The following is a 17,287-nucleotide window of genomic DNA, read 5'->3' as shown; positions in this document are numbered from 1 at the left end:
TACCGTTTTAAAGTATTGAGATAATTTCTCAGCTGTTTGTAATGTGAAAAGACCTACCTTGGGGTAATATTAGTAACATCTCTTTCTTCCGTGTTCTTCACCCATGGCTTCCACAATTGTTTTTGGTTTGTTTTTATACAAAAGAATTCTCATTAAGTTCATTCTTTATACTGAAGTCACTAAATCAAAGAGGTGAAGTGATGTGCTTAGAAAAGCCATACAAAGGAGAACTGTTGCACCAGACCCTCAGTCCAGGGTTCCAGTCTCCTGTTGCACTCAGAAGTGATTTCAGTGAGTAAAGCTGTACACATAGATGACTAAAGGACCATCTTTGGATGAGGGTCTTCCCTACCTGCAGGAAGCTTAGAATTAAAATTAAAATACAGAAAAAAGCCATGGACACACCGACAATTGGGGTGCCCACCCATCTTGATGATTATTCTCCCCTACAGCTGCCAGGCTACAATCATACCAGTTCTTGTCCTATCTCCATCATTTCTATCTTCCTACCTCAAGGCTAGTGTTTGGATGAGTAAAACCTTTTATGCTCTCTTATGGGCTGCCTGCTGTGCAGCAGGGATCCAGTTCAAACACTCTAAAAAATGAACCCAATAGATTTTAAAACTGTTGATGTGAGACTCCTTTACTGGCCACTCTCAGGTCAGGCTGTGATGGCTGCTGATCAGCAGCTGTAGTGGAAAGCAATTCTGGGTGTGCTATCAGAGCAGCGCTCAGAGTCCTAACAGCTAGGGATTCATTCTTCCTCCCCCTCTTTTATCCTTTGTTCCCTGCCCAGCTATGAGGCTGGTGTGTATCTAGACAGCTCAGCAGTTGAGCTGCTGGTGGTGAATGTTACAGAGCAGTTTACATGCCTTATGTCATAAGCCCTGTAAATGCCTAGTAAAACATGGTATTTAATGGAAGCATATCAGCTCATTTTAAAGCCTCATCACCTGGTGCTGAGCAAACTGTTGCTGCGCTGCCTTTTTAATCAGTTACCACCAAATGTGTGCACGTGTGAGAAGGGTTTTAAACACTTCTCTGTCCACTTCCCAGCAACTAACCGACAAGCCTACAATCCTCTTATTATGCCTTCGAAACAGAGTCCATTCACTGTTATCTACAGCACATGTTATCGTAGGGTATTCTGCAGAGCCAGGCTTATAGAACATATCCCTTATGTTTCTCGTATACCAGGTACATATCAGTTAGACACAGACCTACCAGGCACACATATACCTCTGAAGGAATGTGTAACAGGATGTTCAGGAAGTTACACCTGATGCAGTGCTTTGTTTGCAGAATGGAAATACAAGAGACACTCCATGCTAATTGGGGCCTGAGACATTGACACAACCATGTTAACTCTCTCTGTTAGAAGAGGTCAGAAATTTGACACTGCACAGGATGCTGTTATCCCACCATATATGTCTCAAATATATACACCCCTGCACAGGCTGATGGAAGACCCTTCACTCCTGGATTTCATTTAAATAGTGCAGTCTCAGGGGCAAGTTGGTTTTTATAGAACATATCAGGTGTAATCCTCTAAATTCTGAATCTTTGATGTTTTTCATTTAGGAGAATACATTCAGTCATACTAACTGGAGTAATTTGGAACAGATTTCCACTTTTAATGATACCTTCCTTTTTTTTTTTTTAAAAAAAATTTTCTTACTTTTCTTATTGAAAAAAGTTACTGTCCACACTGACAATGTCAGAATTGAAGTAACACTTTTCAGACTGAAAGTCTGTCTCCCATTTTCATGCATGTAAGGTATTAATTTATCTCAGTAATTACAAAGTATATTTCAGTCACTCAAGTCTGAACAAAATGCATAATCTCACCCAATGTAGAAATATATCTATTACAGGCTCACACAGAGGTTTTTTTATAGATCATAGAGTTAGCATGTAAACCCTGAGGAACATGAAGAGATTTAGAAATAAACCCACAACAAACCAAATCCACTTATATAATGGCAGGAAATGGGGTAGTACTGTGATCTTATTTGCCACGAATGCTGTAAAGGAAAGAAGATGACAGGTAGAACTACATGCCACCAGTGCAAACAGAAGACTATTCAGAGTTTGTTCAGTTTTCTCACCTGTCAACAGGAACAACATTAGGCTAAATTAATATTTCTGTAGAACCTGGAGATCCTCATTTGTTTTGATCTCTACATGGAGCCAGTATGGCTAGTTTCTGAATGTGGTGGGTGAGCTGCTTTGTACTCTCTGTTCAAGGCCATGAGTTCCCTGAACCTGAGGCTGTCTCAGTCTTCACTTCTTAATCCAACACTAGAAGCTTTGAACAATTCTAGCTTCCCTGAGCCTGTTTCTATTAAAAACAAAGCAAAAAACCCCACAAACCAATAACATCACAGTGGGATGAACGAAGTCCTAAGAAATACATCTCTGAAGGCAGATTTCCTGAGTACTTGCCCTATCAGTTCACGGTTTTTGGGCTCACTGTATTTTCTTCATTAATTTGCTTGACTTGCTGCCTGCATGTAGCTAGATTGTTAATAGAAGCATGCCTGTCCTTGGAGGCCAATATGAACTGACTGGCTGTGTCTTTGGTTCAGGTCCATTAAAAAAATCTGAGCATTAATTAATCACTGACTTGCAAATAGCTTAGAAGAGCTGTTCAGGCTAAACTGGAACATTCTGCAATTGTTTTACTTTTGGTCACAGGCACTTTGGTGATATGAAACTTCTCCCCTGCCAGGATAGGATATGCATAAAACCAGACACTCCTGGGCTAGAGCAGACCAGCCTAGAGACTGCTTCCAGCATCTCCATTTCTTTCCCTAACTAGGAAAATGCACACATGAGGAAGAGCTGTCATGTTCACTCTTGATAGAATCCCTCCCCATTGAAAAGGGAATAATAAAACCTACCAGGGCAAAATGCCAGTGGAGCATACTACATGGGCAAAGAGCCTTCCCTGCTTGCTGTTTGCCAGGCCAGTCAAAACCAGCTTCTCCTCCTTTGTCACTCAGCTAGGTGAAACCATTAATTGTAGAAATCAAGCTGCTGCTTGAGCTTTCCATACATCACCACCAAGAAGGATCGCTGTGACCTGGGGCCTGTTTTCTGTGCTCTAGCTGCTGATGGTCACAATGAATGAACTGAGAGTGATGCAGCTCTGTCTGCATAAGGCAAGCCAAGCAAATATATAGAGATGTTAGACCCCACACCTGAAACCTCTGTAATGTGAGGCATGAAACAAAAATCTTTATGGAAAAGGAAACTAAGCCAGCATGACCTACAAGTCATGAAGAAAAACATATTCAAGGGACTCATGATCTCATTTGTATAGGGACTCTTCCCAATCCTCACTGCAAAAACCATTCTTGATAAATAAGGAAGATAAATAAGCAGTTGTCAGTACAATAAGTACTAAGTGAAGAGGAAAATTAAAGGTGAAACTAAGGCACATGTTCTTAAAATGCCAAAATACCAATGTAAAAAAAAAAAAAATCCTAAACCTAACAGTAATGATAATTTTTTCCTCAGTGGTAAGATACACTACGTAGGCATATGTTGCAAGAAGCTATTCCTTGGAAATAGTTTAAGCTCACTGGGCAAAAAAGAGCTTGTATTCCAAATGCTCAAGTCTGATAAGTCACCTTAATATATTCATCTCCCTCCTTCCCCCAAATTTCACTTTCAGTGGAGAAGTCAAACCAGAAACCCCTAATTGATTAAGAATTATTTTCCCTGCTCCCTGTTTCTCACGCTTATTCCCACACGGTGTGCACATATGCATGGATGGTGAAGAATTATGTTTCATATGAAAATTTCCTCCTCGCTACCCTGAAGCTGTAAACCTTACCCAACTTCCAAAATGCAGTGGAGAGGTAAATAGGCAATCACAGCTAATCTTTCTCCCTCTGCAGTGTTTCAAAACCTGTGGAAATTTCAAAAGCTACCAAGATAGAATGACAAAATGAAATAACACACCCAAGCTTGAGGTATGGGCACTGGTTATTTGATTGAGCATGGTGACAAAAAGAAAAGCATAAAAACAGATCATAAGACCAGTCAGAACAATTCTACAAATTGTTGATACACCGAGATAGCCAGATGGATACGTGTTTTTTGAGGAATGAGGCATTGCTTCTATCTGATCACTCAAAAATGCAAACAACTTTGTCGGTTTTGTTTGCAGAGCTCGCTTTCCATTTCTTTGTCAACTGGTATTAAAGATCTGGCCCTGAGGCAGCTGCAGAACCTAACGGATCCTTTAGAGCCTTTCAGCTGCAGTTCAAAGGCGGAGAATATATTTTAACTCAGTATCAAAGATGCACTTTCAACTTGCTATTAAAACAGTAATACAAACACAGGGATAATGAAAGAATAAGGAGAGAAATGAAGAAAGAAATGGAAGACTGTGGAAGGGAATGGATCACAGGCTCTCCAGGACTAGTTTCTGTAATAAGTGTGTGAGACAATCTCCTACAAGAGGGAAATGGCTTATTTGATCTAATACGCCTTTCTCTTCTTGAATTTCCACAATATGGAGAATCAATATGAGGGAAATTAAAGCATCAGGAGCAGACTCACATTTCCACTTGTGTGTTCCTATCTCAACAAACTCTTATTGAGGTAGAAGTATTTACCTTAAGTGCCCATTTCACGTGTGCTGCAAGAAGAGGAAGGATTTCAAAAGGATACATGCTTCTTCTGTGTAGGGGACAGCAGAAGTAGGTCCACCCAATACGTAGCTGTAGAATGAGACTTCCAGAGTGTAGCAGTAGGATGTATCATTTAACAGCCCACCAAGAAAACGCCGGCCTGTCCCTGCTTTCACAGCATCTCTGTTGAACGATGTACTGGACTGCAGGAGGAAGAACACAGAGACATGAAGAGAGTGCATGAGTGGAACAAGGGAAGGGTTGAGAAGAGTCTGTTAAAATTGAAAATTCACATTGCCAAATCTCATTTACACTGTATGAGACTGAACTATTTTTTGAGCATGGCCTAAAGAGACCATTAATTCTGGCACACAGACTATAAATAATGCCTTGCAGACTTTCACAAAATTCATCTCAGTTCACTAGTAACATCAGCTTTTCTCCTCCTATTTTGGATTACACAAAGAAAACCTGTCATTTGCATGATTTGAAAGTAAACCTTGCAGACCCTCCATTCTCAAAAGTTAAGCTGGACTATTATTTGGATATTGGGTCCCTTCTCTCTACTGCATTCCTCTGTATCATGACCATTCTCCCCCACACCTTATCCTAGACTCTTTTAAGCAAAGTAGAAATACAGCAGCATTTACATTTTAGTGAAACTTTCTCACCTAAGACATTTGACTGGTTCTTAAATTAGGTCACACAAATTTCCACTTCACTAACTTAAATGTTAACTGGGTGTTGCTCTCTGCATGGAAAAATATACTGCACTATTTTGCAGTATTAGCAGCACAGTACAAAAGGTAGTATTTTGTGCTATTACTGAAGATCTGGCTTTAAGAACCCTATAACTTTATGACTATTCATTTGAGGGGTGGAGGGGAGGACTCCAAGTATTTCCATAAATGAGTTTTAGCTCTCCTTTGTAGGCATGATATCTGGAGACTAAAGGGGAGCTCATCTTCAGGTTGATTGAAGTCTCAGAGCTTGTTCTACCAACTAGACAGAAAAATGGATTCTGATTTCATTTTGATTATCAGACTATTCACAAACCTCATAACCATTAAACTGAGTCAATCTGACCTCAGCACAAGCTAGTGACCGCCACAAAAAAAAAAAAAGAAAAAAGCACACTCAGTAGATCCAACTTGGATCTGTTGCATAAAAGTCCTTAATATCTCCTGCTTTAAGACTTTTATGTTGCCACTTAACATAGTTTACCGTTCAGTCATTGTGCCCATGGTGAATTCTTTGAGCTATCCAAGGTCCTCCTACTGAGTCTTAAGGCTAGTATCATGTCTTGCTAACAGTAGTATTTATCAAGTCCATCTCTTATGAAAACAGGGAAAATAATATTTCTTTCTTATTTAAAAAATTAGATGCAATGGTTCAAAATGTTAAACTTCTCTAGACCGAGAAAATCAGACTAATACTGAAATAAGCAACAATTATTGATGAACAGTGTATACCAGAAGATATGAAGAATGGAAATAGCTGTGGTTTTATTAACATTCTGAACGTTTTGAAGTCTCTCTCGTGTTATAAAAAGGAAGGCTTTCCAGGTTAATTAAAATAAGATGGAATTGGGTTTCTTATTAGCATTATATATAGGAGTTTCCAAATGCAACTTCTTGTCTTTGTGGTAACATAATATTTAGCTTTGTGGTAAATTGTACACTGAATATATTCTGCTATGTACATATCCTATAATTTCCTCCAAATTACACGGCAGAAACCTTGAGGATATTCTAAATACATATGGGACAGGGAGGTAATGTGCTCATAAGGACTGATGGGGAAATTAATTGTTAATTTGATATATGGAATAAAATACTTAAGGAGGTCTACAGGAGGGAATGTTCTCTGACTTCCTGCAAAAGAAGCCTTCAAAAGACTACTGAGACCCTGAAACTGAGGGAAGTTTTGTTTTCAGTTAAAATTCAGAAACATAAAGGAAGATGATCATGCTCTGGGGATTGCTTCATAAGTCAAGTAAACGATTTCAATGGAGAGTACTTTGTGTTCAAATGAATGCCTGTGGTGGAACTTTTAATGCATGAAAGCATCAGCTGATGAATATCGGTGTATGGAGCCAGCTCAAAGGAAGACAACAAATATGTCAGAACATGGTATTGTGGTTTGTGAGCAGAAGCATCACTTACAAGGGGAATGAGCTAATTCTATGGTTGTATTTGACACAGTGAAAACCAGGAAAATGTTGGGAGAAGTGATTTGGGGCAAACATTGGGGACAGAAGTGCTCCAGTGATTAGGAGACTCAGTTACTGATATGGAGTACCTATGAAGATTATGCAATCTCATCAACAATGTTTAAGAACAAATCGGACAAATATCTGCTGAGTATAGTTCATGTCTTTGGGATACAGTTTGGTCATGAGCTCCTTTTCAGCTCTATTTCCCATGATTTCAATGAGGCTAGAGGAAGGTTATGAGTTGAATTCCTCATAGATGATTCTTGAGATAAATCTTACATAATATTTTCATCACAGTTCTTGGCACAGTAAAGGAGGACCATGCCAACAAAAATTGCTGATGACACACTGTGGAATGAATCATCATTATGGAGGAGGCTCTGAATATCATACCAAAAAAAAGCAGTGGGATGACTTCGAGGATCAGAGTGATAGTAGTCAGATGAAACTCAGCTGCACAAGTGCCAGGTCATGTACTCAGGGCCTAATAAAAAAAACAATCTCTGCTATAAGCTGAAACCTCATCAGCTGGAAATAGATGAAGAGAGAGTCTGATGTATTACTTCACTGAAGTGATTTTTGCTTTCTGGCAGAAAATAGCTCAGAAGTTGGATCTCGTTATTGGCAAAATTATACTTGCCATATTTCAGAAGTGAAGCATAAGTAGTTTAAGTAATTTGAAGAAGGTTTTGTAAATGGCCAAAAAAAGAAAAAAAAAAAAAAAAAGGATCTTTCCAGAGGTTGAATTTCTATAATTCTGTTTTGTGGTGTTTGGGGTTTTTGGTTTTGTTTTGTGGGGTTTTTCTCTTTCCTTTTTTTTTTTTTTGTTTAATAGAACAATTCCAGTTTCAGCTGTGCAAAAGTACTTGAAATGACAATGGCATTATTAAAATCACCTGTTCATTTCTTTGCCAGGTAGTGCTGCACTTCCAGGAATAAAAAGAAGCTGAACCTTCATTTAGGTGCAAAAATAGATTTTACAAGTTAACTTTATCTTCCTTTTGAAAAAAATCTGATGGCATAGACCAACTTGATGTCTTGAGTAAAAACTAAGGTCTCTGATTTTGCTCAAGAAAGTTAGGGTAGAGAAAACATTACATAAGCGTTTCAAATATGAACACATGCATGTTTTGAAACAGCAGCTTGGGCTTGGCTCTAGAGAAAATGCTATGAGCCAGAATGTGATTTGATGTTTTAGATAAAAAGAAGAAAATTACAGATTCAAGAAAATTCAACTAAAGACAAGGAAGTGCAGCAGGTACTTGCTTGAGTCCAACCTTCTACTTACTGTTTCAATTCAAGATAACTAACTCACCGCCAAGATCAGTTCTGAAACAAAGGCTGGGAAAAGCCATGTATTATCATGGCAAAGAAGAATTTTGCATGCACATTTATTTAATCAAACTCTAATCTGTGGAAAGGAGTCGGGGTGGGGGGTGGGGTGCAGGTTGGGGGCAGGGTGGATACGTCAAGAGGTGGGAAGGAACAGAGGCAAAACTGTCCACAAATGAGTCTCTTGTTTTTCTGTGAGAATCTATTGCCCTAAAACCCTTGTAAAGCTGTAGTCATCATTAAGCAAATGCACTGAGCAGGCACAGCAGGAGAACAGCTAAACAAATATTTATTTCTCCAAGGCTGAATCACATGGGAGTGTCAACAACAGCAACAGCAAAAAGTACAAAGTCTGGAGGGTGGGGGGAAACACCAAAGACTTTGAAGTTCTTAAATAGGGATATTTGTATAAAATCAACAGTAATTTGTTATTAAAACACACAGATATATTAAAGCTCACAGGACTCTGCTTCCCAGTTTGTGTGAGAAAATTAAGTGAACAAATAGCTATCTACAGGATTAGGAGGCACCAAGCAACAAGAATCCAGTGTTAAAAGAACAGAGCCGAAAGGGTGAAGGATTCCCCCACTTTCTAGTGGGAAGAAACCCAGCAGAAAACTACACCTGCATTTCACATACACTTGGGAGGCTGAAGGTGTGCTGACCCTCTCTCTGCATCTCAGGCATTAGTGGCAGCTTCCACAGGCCCTCCTACAAGATTTCATTCCTCCTCTCCATGCTGTGCTGAATACCTTCTGGATGACTGGTTTCCCCATTGGGAATGACAGTGAACAGCCAGGCAGTACAAAGAAATTTGTAAACCAATTGGACCTTATTCAAACATTGCAGCAGACAAAGAGATGTGTGGAAGAAAATAAGAAAAAAAAAATGCATGCAAATTCCTTCTGGAGTGGTCTCAAAGCAGAAAAAAAATCTTGGCCCTTGGTCAGACCTCTCAATGTGCCAGAACCCCTGTCTCAGGGGAGTCTTGTCTCTTGGCTGGTGACTGCCATGCAGTGTCTCTCCTCAGTGAATTCAGCCCCCTGGTAGCTATCTTACAAGCTCAACAGCCTAGGCAGCTCCCATATGGCTGATGGCCTCTTGGTTTCTCAGCACTGCTCCATCATCCTGTTAACAAGTACTGGACTGAGCAGTCCTTATTCACAAAGTAAGGGCAGGCAGTTTACTGCCTGCCTCTGCATGCCTGTATCAATCTATCACAAGAGTGTCTCCAAAAGACAGAGAGGGAGAACAGCACATTCCTCACACATGTGACACTGAATTTGCCCAAGTCCACCCTTCGGTGTCCTGATGGACTTGGTTCTGCTTGATGGGAGTTTCCACTGGTGGGACCTCCTCCTCAGTATATGTGTGACTTCACAGAGGACTTGCCTTGCTACTGCATCAGAAAATCCCAGGTTGCACAAAAGGGAAAATTGGAGGCAAACCCCAGTAAATCTGGGTCCTCTGTTCAGTGGAAGAAAAGATGCCAAAAAGGGCTGAAATGTCAAGGAGTCTCAGTGTTCAGCCAGTGATGGATGGGAGCTTCAGTTCTACCTTTCACTGGTAGCAGTGCAAAGGGACAGGGTACAAAAGGGTACTTTCTCATACAGGACTTTTGGGGAATGAATCTTTGTTGTCTTCTGAAATTGCTCAACACATTAAGGAGAAAAAGGGTCAAGGTATGACCACAGTGCAAGTCAGACCTTGACAGACTCCTAGCATGGGAACCAGGGTACAGGGTGCAGGACTGCACATCACTTATGATCAATCCTGAGGTGTTTCTCCAACCCAGCGAGAAAGGAAACAACAAGGTACAAATGACTCAGAAAGTATTTAGGAGAGAAATCGTCAACCAGACAGAAATCTGGTCACAGGCTTTGACAGATAGAGAAAGATGATTTTCTGATGTAGCAAGGTCTAGGGGGTTCCTGAAATCCAACAGATACATTTTACCAGCTGTTCACATCTACTGCAACACAACTGATTGTTTATGTGCCCATAGAAGGAAGCAGCGAACTGCATATATCTTCAAAAACTTGAGCTCTAGTGTGCACATGAACATTTCCCAGAAGATCATTTGTCCTCACAGAGTAGCTGCATGAAACTCAGAATAAAGAGATCTTCCCATTTGCTGATATAGATAGATGATGTAGGTCCAGGAAGTGTTTTACAAAAGGATGTAGCATGTTTAACTGTATGCTCACAAGAATCAGAGAATCATGTTAGAAATCTTTCTTGCAGAAGAGCAGAGACATAAACAGTAATAGAATTCATAATTAGAGAACGGTTTTATCACAACACATAATTATGCCATTTCCATTTGGGAAATAAGCTGCATTTTATAACTGAGGCTAACTATTTCCAAAAAAACCCCACCCCAAAACCAGAAAGACTGCCCACATTTTTCTTGTTCTGTAGTTGAGCAATAAGTACTTTACCTACTGGGGTAAACTGGGATTATGCATACAAATTACTTCATGTTCTTCACCTATCAGGACCAGCAATGGCCAAGTGTAATCAGGACTCAAATACTACCTCACCACTGATGCTGCTCTTATAGCTGAAGAGCAAGCTTTCTTTCTAAAGCAGGTCTGACCTCTATGATCCTTCAACTCGGTGCCCCAGTGTAGAAAAAAGTGATAATAAAAAAGATAGTAGTTACTGCTCTAGAAAAAAGCAATGACACACCTGTCATCAAGGAAGAATAGACGTGCCATTGGGAAATGGACTGGAGCCCAGACAATGTCAAATCCATCTCGATGAAGAGTTTTACAGTATCAGCTGTAACTCACTCACTCTCATTTTCTAGAATGCTTTATTGAAGTCTGCAAAAGTTAGAAAGAGAGCACAGAAATGCACTGGCTTTGAAATCTTTGCCACAGAGGACTGTAAATAGCAGTATTACAAATTGTGACTCTTCTGTTTGTCCCTCCACTGGGTGCTATAAGATGGGTGCAAGCGGCACTTTCCTCATATGGACAGAGCTAATTACTGCCATGGTGTGCCCAGCAGTCACTGCTTTGACCCTGCCATTCTTGCAGCTAGTAGCCCATCAAGCTATTTTACAAGCAAAACTTATCTCCTTACTCCCCTGGAAGCACTGAGGAAACTTCTCACTTCAAAAGTCAACTTAACTCTCTCCTCACACCCACTATCCAGCTCCATTAACTCTCTTAATAGACTGGAAAGCATATGTGTTAGTGTTTTTTGTGATAGACTATCAACTCCATGCCAACTGGGTCTGGAGACTTGGAAATCATGGCATTTGGGAGGCTGCTATCAGGCAGCCTTCTTCCAATTTATTTTACAAACAAGCAGCACCCAGCATCTGAGTTGTAGATGGGATTATCAAAAAAAAAAAAAAAAAAAAAATCCCAAAGGCAGAAAGCTGATCTGGAGGCAGCAGGCAAAGAGGAAGGATTCTGGGAGCAGAGACGTGATGAAATGGGAACAAGGCTCAAAATTACTCCCAGATTCATGTCACCTTGCGGTTTTGCCATGTTTCTGATGCACAGGAGGAAAAAGTTTTTCATCTCAGAATCATTTGTGACTATTGAAATTTGGGAAGAGGAGGTTTTGAAGAGTTCAGGATCATTTCAAAGAGGGATCCCATTGCTTGAAGTTTTTCCAGATCCCTTAGGGACAGCCAGATTGGACTGATATTTCTGTGAAAAAGGCTCACTCACTCTCACTGACAGCTCTGCAGTTGACAGCATTTGGTTTCATAACTTCTGTGCCTTGTAGAAAACATTGAGGTGGGCAGCAAACTTTGGGTTTAACAAGGGAATATTCTCTGAATTAGAATCTGATTTGCAGAAATCTGAGAAAAGGCATGCAGAGCAGATCTGAAGCAGTTTGGCCTGTCCTAAGAATGTGAAAGAGAAAAGCCTGAAACTAAAATCTGAAGACCAAACAGCCTCAAATCCTAAGAGATTTTCACCGTTCTACTACCTGTCTCTTTTGCCTTCTTCCTCCTGCTCAGTGGAAAGCAGACAGCAATCACCCTTTCTTAAAAGCAGCATCACATTGTAGGAGTAGCAGAAACACAACCTGCCTAGCACCACACTGTCAGACTTTAAAGTGCAATTCTCCTCAGAGAAATAACAGTTTAAAGGTACTTTGTCACCACACACACATCTGCTCCCTGAGGGGCTTCATTATCCCTTTAATGTGTAGTGAAGGAATACCAGATTTTTCCCCCTCCCCATCCCTCCCCTGTGTCTTTCAGTCATGCCTGCTTAAGTTTGCTGATAAAAACACATATTTGCATGGTCATTAGAAGAGGGGTTGGAAGGAGGGAAGCTTTATAAGTTCTCAGTTTATGCCTCAAAACCAAAAGTACCCAAATGAGCTCCCTTTTTGGAAACTCTGTAGTTAGAAAAGCGACTGGGTTTCATGCTTCAGGGTTTCAGCTGTTCACCTGCAAGAACTACAATAGTTACACTTTTCACTGTTCATTAATATCCATGCTCTGCTCTCTGCAGTGCTCTGCCATACAGCTCCAGGACTATGGAGGTCTCTGCAGTCTGTTGCCTGACTCTGCACTGTGTACCACTTACACTGGCAGCACCAGTGCAGGGATTTGGCCTGCATTTCACACTCTCCAGAATTCATCCTCGCATGCACTGAAACTGGTTGTACCTCACAAACTCCCACCTTCCCATGTGCTACAGCACTGAAGATACTTATGGAGTTCACTGGCCTCACCATAGCAGCTAATGCAACTGGAATCCAAATCAAAACAGCAGCTCTTCTGAGAGAGCTTCTTAAACAACACTGCAGCCAGACAAAGCAGGGTGGCGATGTCCTTCCCTGAGACCTTCACAAAGTCAGTCAAGGGTTCCCCTACAGAGTTGAGCAGTCCATCACAGCCTACTTGGAAAAGGCAAGAGGAGGTGGCAGATTTCACCCCATCCTTTAAGCAAACCTCAGTTGGAGCTCCTCTCGCTACCAGATTCTGCCACCCCATGCACACACACAGAGTGTAATGTCTCCCAAAACACACTTCCTCAGGTCCTCTCAGCTCCTCCTTCAGTGAGCCTGCTTCTCCTTGTCACCAGAAGTGCACTTCACCACACGTGACAATGTCACCTACTCTAACCATTAACCTATGCACAAACCCATCACCCATAAGCCAGAGAATTAGTCTAGAACTTATCTCCCTTTAAAGAGCCAGACCAAGCTGTGACCAGTAATATGCACAAATAAGGGACCTGGCAAATGCTTCAGGGTAATAATGAAGAAAAGATCTGTTTTTTCCCCCTCGTTTTTTACTAACAGCAACCTCTGCTTCCCAGAGCACATCCTTCCCCAAAGATGCCAAAGCTGGCATTTCCTAGTTTAAACTCTACAGAATAATCACACCGTTTAGAAAATAACTCGTATCTCTGGAGTTCTCAGTTTCCCCATTTGTCAGTAGAAAACGAGACATTTCCTCAAAATATACAATAAAATAGCCTCTAGCAATAGCCTGCAATGCTTTTCTTTCCAATAGTTTTATGAGCATGTGTGCAGTCTCCTGGGAGTGCTTTCATAATCATTTAACAAATGACAGAAACTTAGGACAATGAGAAGCAGAATGGGAAATACAACCATCATGCATGCAGTTGCTTTGCACAGTCTGCAGAAGAAGTGGTTTGCTCTGTGGCAAAGAGATGTTCTGCTCACTTGTAGGTGTAAACCAGGAGATTACAACCCCTCCTAAGGAGGGTCAGCATGCTGTACACTGCTCCCAGAGCAACCCAGTACAGCCCATCGCTCAAACTCTTCCTGGGCGCTCTCACTGCTCTGGAACGGTTCTCTGAACCAGACTTGTATTCTAGATATGTTAAAATATCCCATAGTTAAAAAGGCAATACCCAGAAAAAGATCCTGGGAGGGGGATGGGTATTCATTTCTTAACCAACTTCCTACCCCTCCTTCACAGCACAGTTTGTCCCAGCTGAGTAAAATTTGCAGCGCTCTGCAAGAGAGGCAGCTTGCATTTGAGTGTACAGGAGCTCCTTTCATTTGTGCTATTCTGGGAGGCTGTCACCTGCTCCCAGCTTGTTGACATAAGGTAAGAGTAATGATGGTCTTTGAAAATACACCATAAAACTGCTATGAAAACTTGTTTCTTCTGCGGATATTCAAAATTTCTACCTGTGTGGGGATGGAGAGGGACTGTCAACTCCTATATGCACAAATAATGCAGCAAGAAAGTGCTGAAAGAAAATCCATTTACTCAAATGCTATTTCCTCCCTCCTTTTCATTTTCTTTGCAATACAAATTAATTCAACCCTCTGTATAAAAAGAGGGGTGGACTGGTTCAGCACAATGTAATGGAGCATTTTAATTTAGCTGCGACTCTCCAGAGGGCAGAGTTCTTGGGAGACCAAAACATATAATGCTTAGAAGCAGAGACTTTACAATCAGTTTCCCTATGCCACCAGAAACACACTTCCTCTCTCCCTTCAGCCAACCTCCAGGAAAAATAAATAAATAAACAAACAAACAAACTTATGGAGCAACATGTCCAAGAAGCAGCGAGCAGAAATGCATCCCAGAGGGGTGCTAAAGCATATAATAGCTGTATTTGTCTTCCTTGAAATGCCCTGGTACAAGACAACAAAAAAGAAGGTAGGATCATTTGTTGTGCTCAGGTTTTAAGAGATTTCTGAGTAGATCTGTTAAGCTTGAATGCTGTTAACAAAACCTACCTGAATACAACAGCTTTTGTCTTTCTGGGACAATGGTCTTTTTTGCTGAAACAGCAGAGGCACTTTGGAGATGGTGGTGTGAGTATGGACATTACTTTGGGATGAATTCTAGGTCTAAGAAACATGCTTGCAGCTCCCCCTTCCCTGCCCAGCCCCATGAAACACAAACTGGTTCTTCTTTATTTTGGAACAGACTATTGGCATTTGCTCAATGTTCATGAGCTGTTATTACTCCCTCAGGCACAGGTACCAGCGCTTCCTTCAGACATGTCCCAAAACATGCTGGGATTAGTAATAGGGATCACAAAACTAAGAGGGAGATGTCCTGCCAGGGTAAGCGATAACAGCCCAGCAAGCTGCCATGGGAGAAGGTTTGCTGGAAGAAACACATATTCCCTAAGAAAGCTTGGATGGATGAGGGGGGTGCTGTGGAAATGAGAACAACAGACCTGGACTATGTGGATGAAAGGAAAACAATAGAAAATATAGATAGATTAAAGTCTTTTCCTTGGTTACTCACTTTTAGACATCCAGGATAAAAAACCCAAAACCAACCAAACAAAAAACCACAACAAAAAGTACTAGGGCAAATCATTCCATATCTGAATTCATATTACTGAGACAATGATAGTCTCAAAAATATGTTTCAGGTCACAGTGTTATGGCACTGGGGTTAACAACATGTTTCCCTAAAGGTGGGTTGTTGTTCAAAGACTTCACTGTTGAGTGCACAGTGTGGTATAAAACATAGGGAACTGCTGACAAAGAAAGCAGACTGGTGCTTTGGAGACCTGGGTTTTATTCTTCGATTTCCTCAAGCAAATCACTTTGCACCCATTCTCTCTCTCTTTCCCAGCATGACTGTAAGCTCTTGGGGTTGTGGACATTCTCAGTAGTTACCTGCCGCGATTGAGAGACGGGAGACAGGCTTGATGCAAGCAAAGTTCTCCACTTTATTACATGTAACACTCATTTTTATAGAAAATCAGAAGATGCATGTGTTAAATTGATTGGTTGCTATGCTGGTTTCGGCTAGCAAAGAGCTAATTTTTCTTTTTAGTAGCTAGAATTAGACATTACCCAGTGCCCAAGATAACAGGACCCCAAATTTTTATCAGGGTCTTTGGCTAACTGCGGCACATAAAGGACAACAAACAGTATTTCTAAGGAAGGTGATCTGCTGGGAGATTGAATACAAGAAAATGAAATGAGAACTCAAAAGTATTCCACGTACCACCCGTTTGGAGTCCAAAGGAAAAAAATCAACAAGATTAAGCCAAGTACCTCTGGCCAGCCTTTTTCCTTTAACTGCAAAGAAAAGCAATCTTTATGAAGTGATAAAGCCATCCAAGAATGGCTGCAGTTGTTTCTTTTAAATGAACCAGAGAACAGATGGTCTCCTCTCATACTGTCACAAAGGTCAAAATTAGCCACCTCTAAGACTAGCAGGTTCTTGAAATGCTCAAGTGCTTGTGTCTGGTCCTTATGACTAATCCACTCTCCAGAACAAGAAAGGTCAAATGAAGAACACCCCTCCAAATACTGCAACAACTCCTAGCCATGGCTGATGTGTAAGGCACTCAGACATGGTGTCAACAGCTGCTCCTAAAACCCAATGAGTCAGCCTTTCAAAAGAGCTTGTCAGATCTCACTGTTAGAGCTTTCATAAAAATTATATTTACTCCCTGATGTTTAAAAATATCCTTCTTAAACCTTGAAAATATAAAATGTTTTCCTTACAGAATTTGTCCTTTTTCCCCAGACAGCTGCCCAAGAATGTCTCATGTATTTATTTGGGAGCAAAACTTCCTAGCTCTTCCTTCACTTTCCTATTCATGTGCTGACAGCGAAACCAAAGGCAGGCCTCTGTTTCTGAAGTCATGTACAAATGAAGTATTTCTGGTCTCTTTCACAACATTTACCTGCAAACCACAGTCAGCCTTCCAGAGTACTGTGAGGTTAAGTGTTCTTCTCAATAGATAGGGTACAGAGACACTGGGTGACTTGCCTTTGGTCCTACAACAGGCACGCAGGCGCAAATACCCTATCCATCCCCTACTCTAATCACCAATCTCCCTTGGATGCTGTCATTTAAATAAAAAGGCCTATTGGAAATGACAGGTGAAGAAAGCAGTCCAGGCATGAAATGCACTCTAAAGTATATTAATAGAAGGTTGCCAGACAAAACGGCACAAGGCATTTGATCGCATCATCTTAGGCTTGTTGTTCATGCTCCTTTGCATCTGGCTGTGTGATTTCTGCCAGATTCTCGGCTGGAGGAGCAGGCTAGGATTTGCGTGCCTTTCCTAACCCGTGCCGGGCTCAGCTGCAATCATGCAGAGCGCTGAAAGAAATCCCTTTGAGTTGGGATTCATTCCGAACATGTAAAACTCAG

General features: G+C 41.1%; 1 protein-coding gene across 1 annotated transcript in view; it reads right to left on the bottom strand.

Moving 5' to 3' along the window:
* The window catches only part of LOC141926403 (BEN domain-containing protein 5), a 971,122-nt gene that overhangs the window by 88,132 nt on the left and 865,703 nt on the right, over positions 1 to 17,287 (bottom strand). Inside the window, exon 12 of the mRNA XM_074832076.1 lies at positions 4,684 to 4,846. Coding sequence (XP_074688177.1) covers positions 4,684 to 4,846 — 163 coding nt within the window. The remainder of the gene's footprint in view (positions 1 to 4,683; positions 4,847 to 17,287) is intronic.

This window comes from Strix aluco, chromosome 8 (assembly GCF_031877795.1).
Source record: "Strix aluco isolate bStrAlu1 chromosome 8, bStrAlu1.hap1, whole genome shotgun sequence".
Classification (NCBI taxonomy): domain Eukaryota; kingdom Metazoa; phylum Chordata; class Aves; order Strigiformes; family Strigidae; genus Strix; species Strix aluco.
This window is presented reverse-complemented; position numbering and strand designations above follow the sequence as displayed.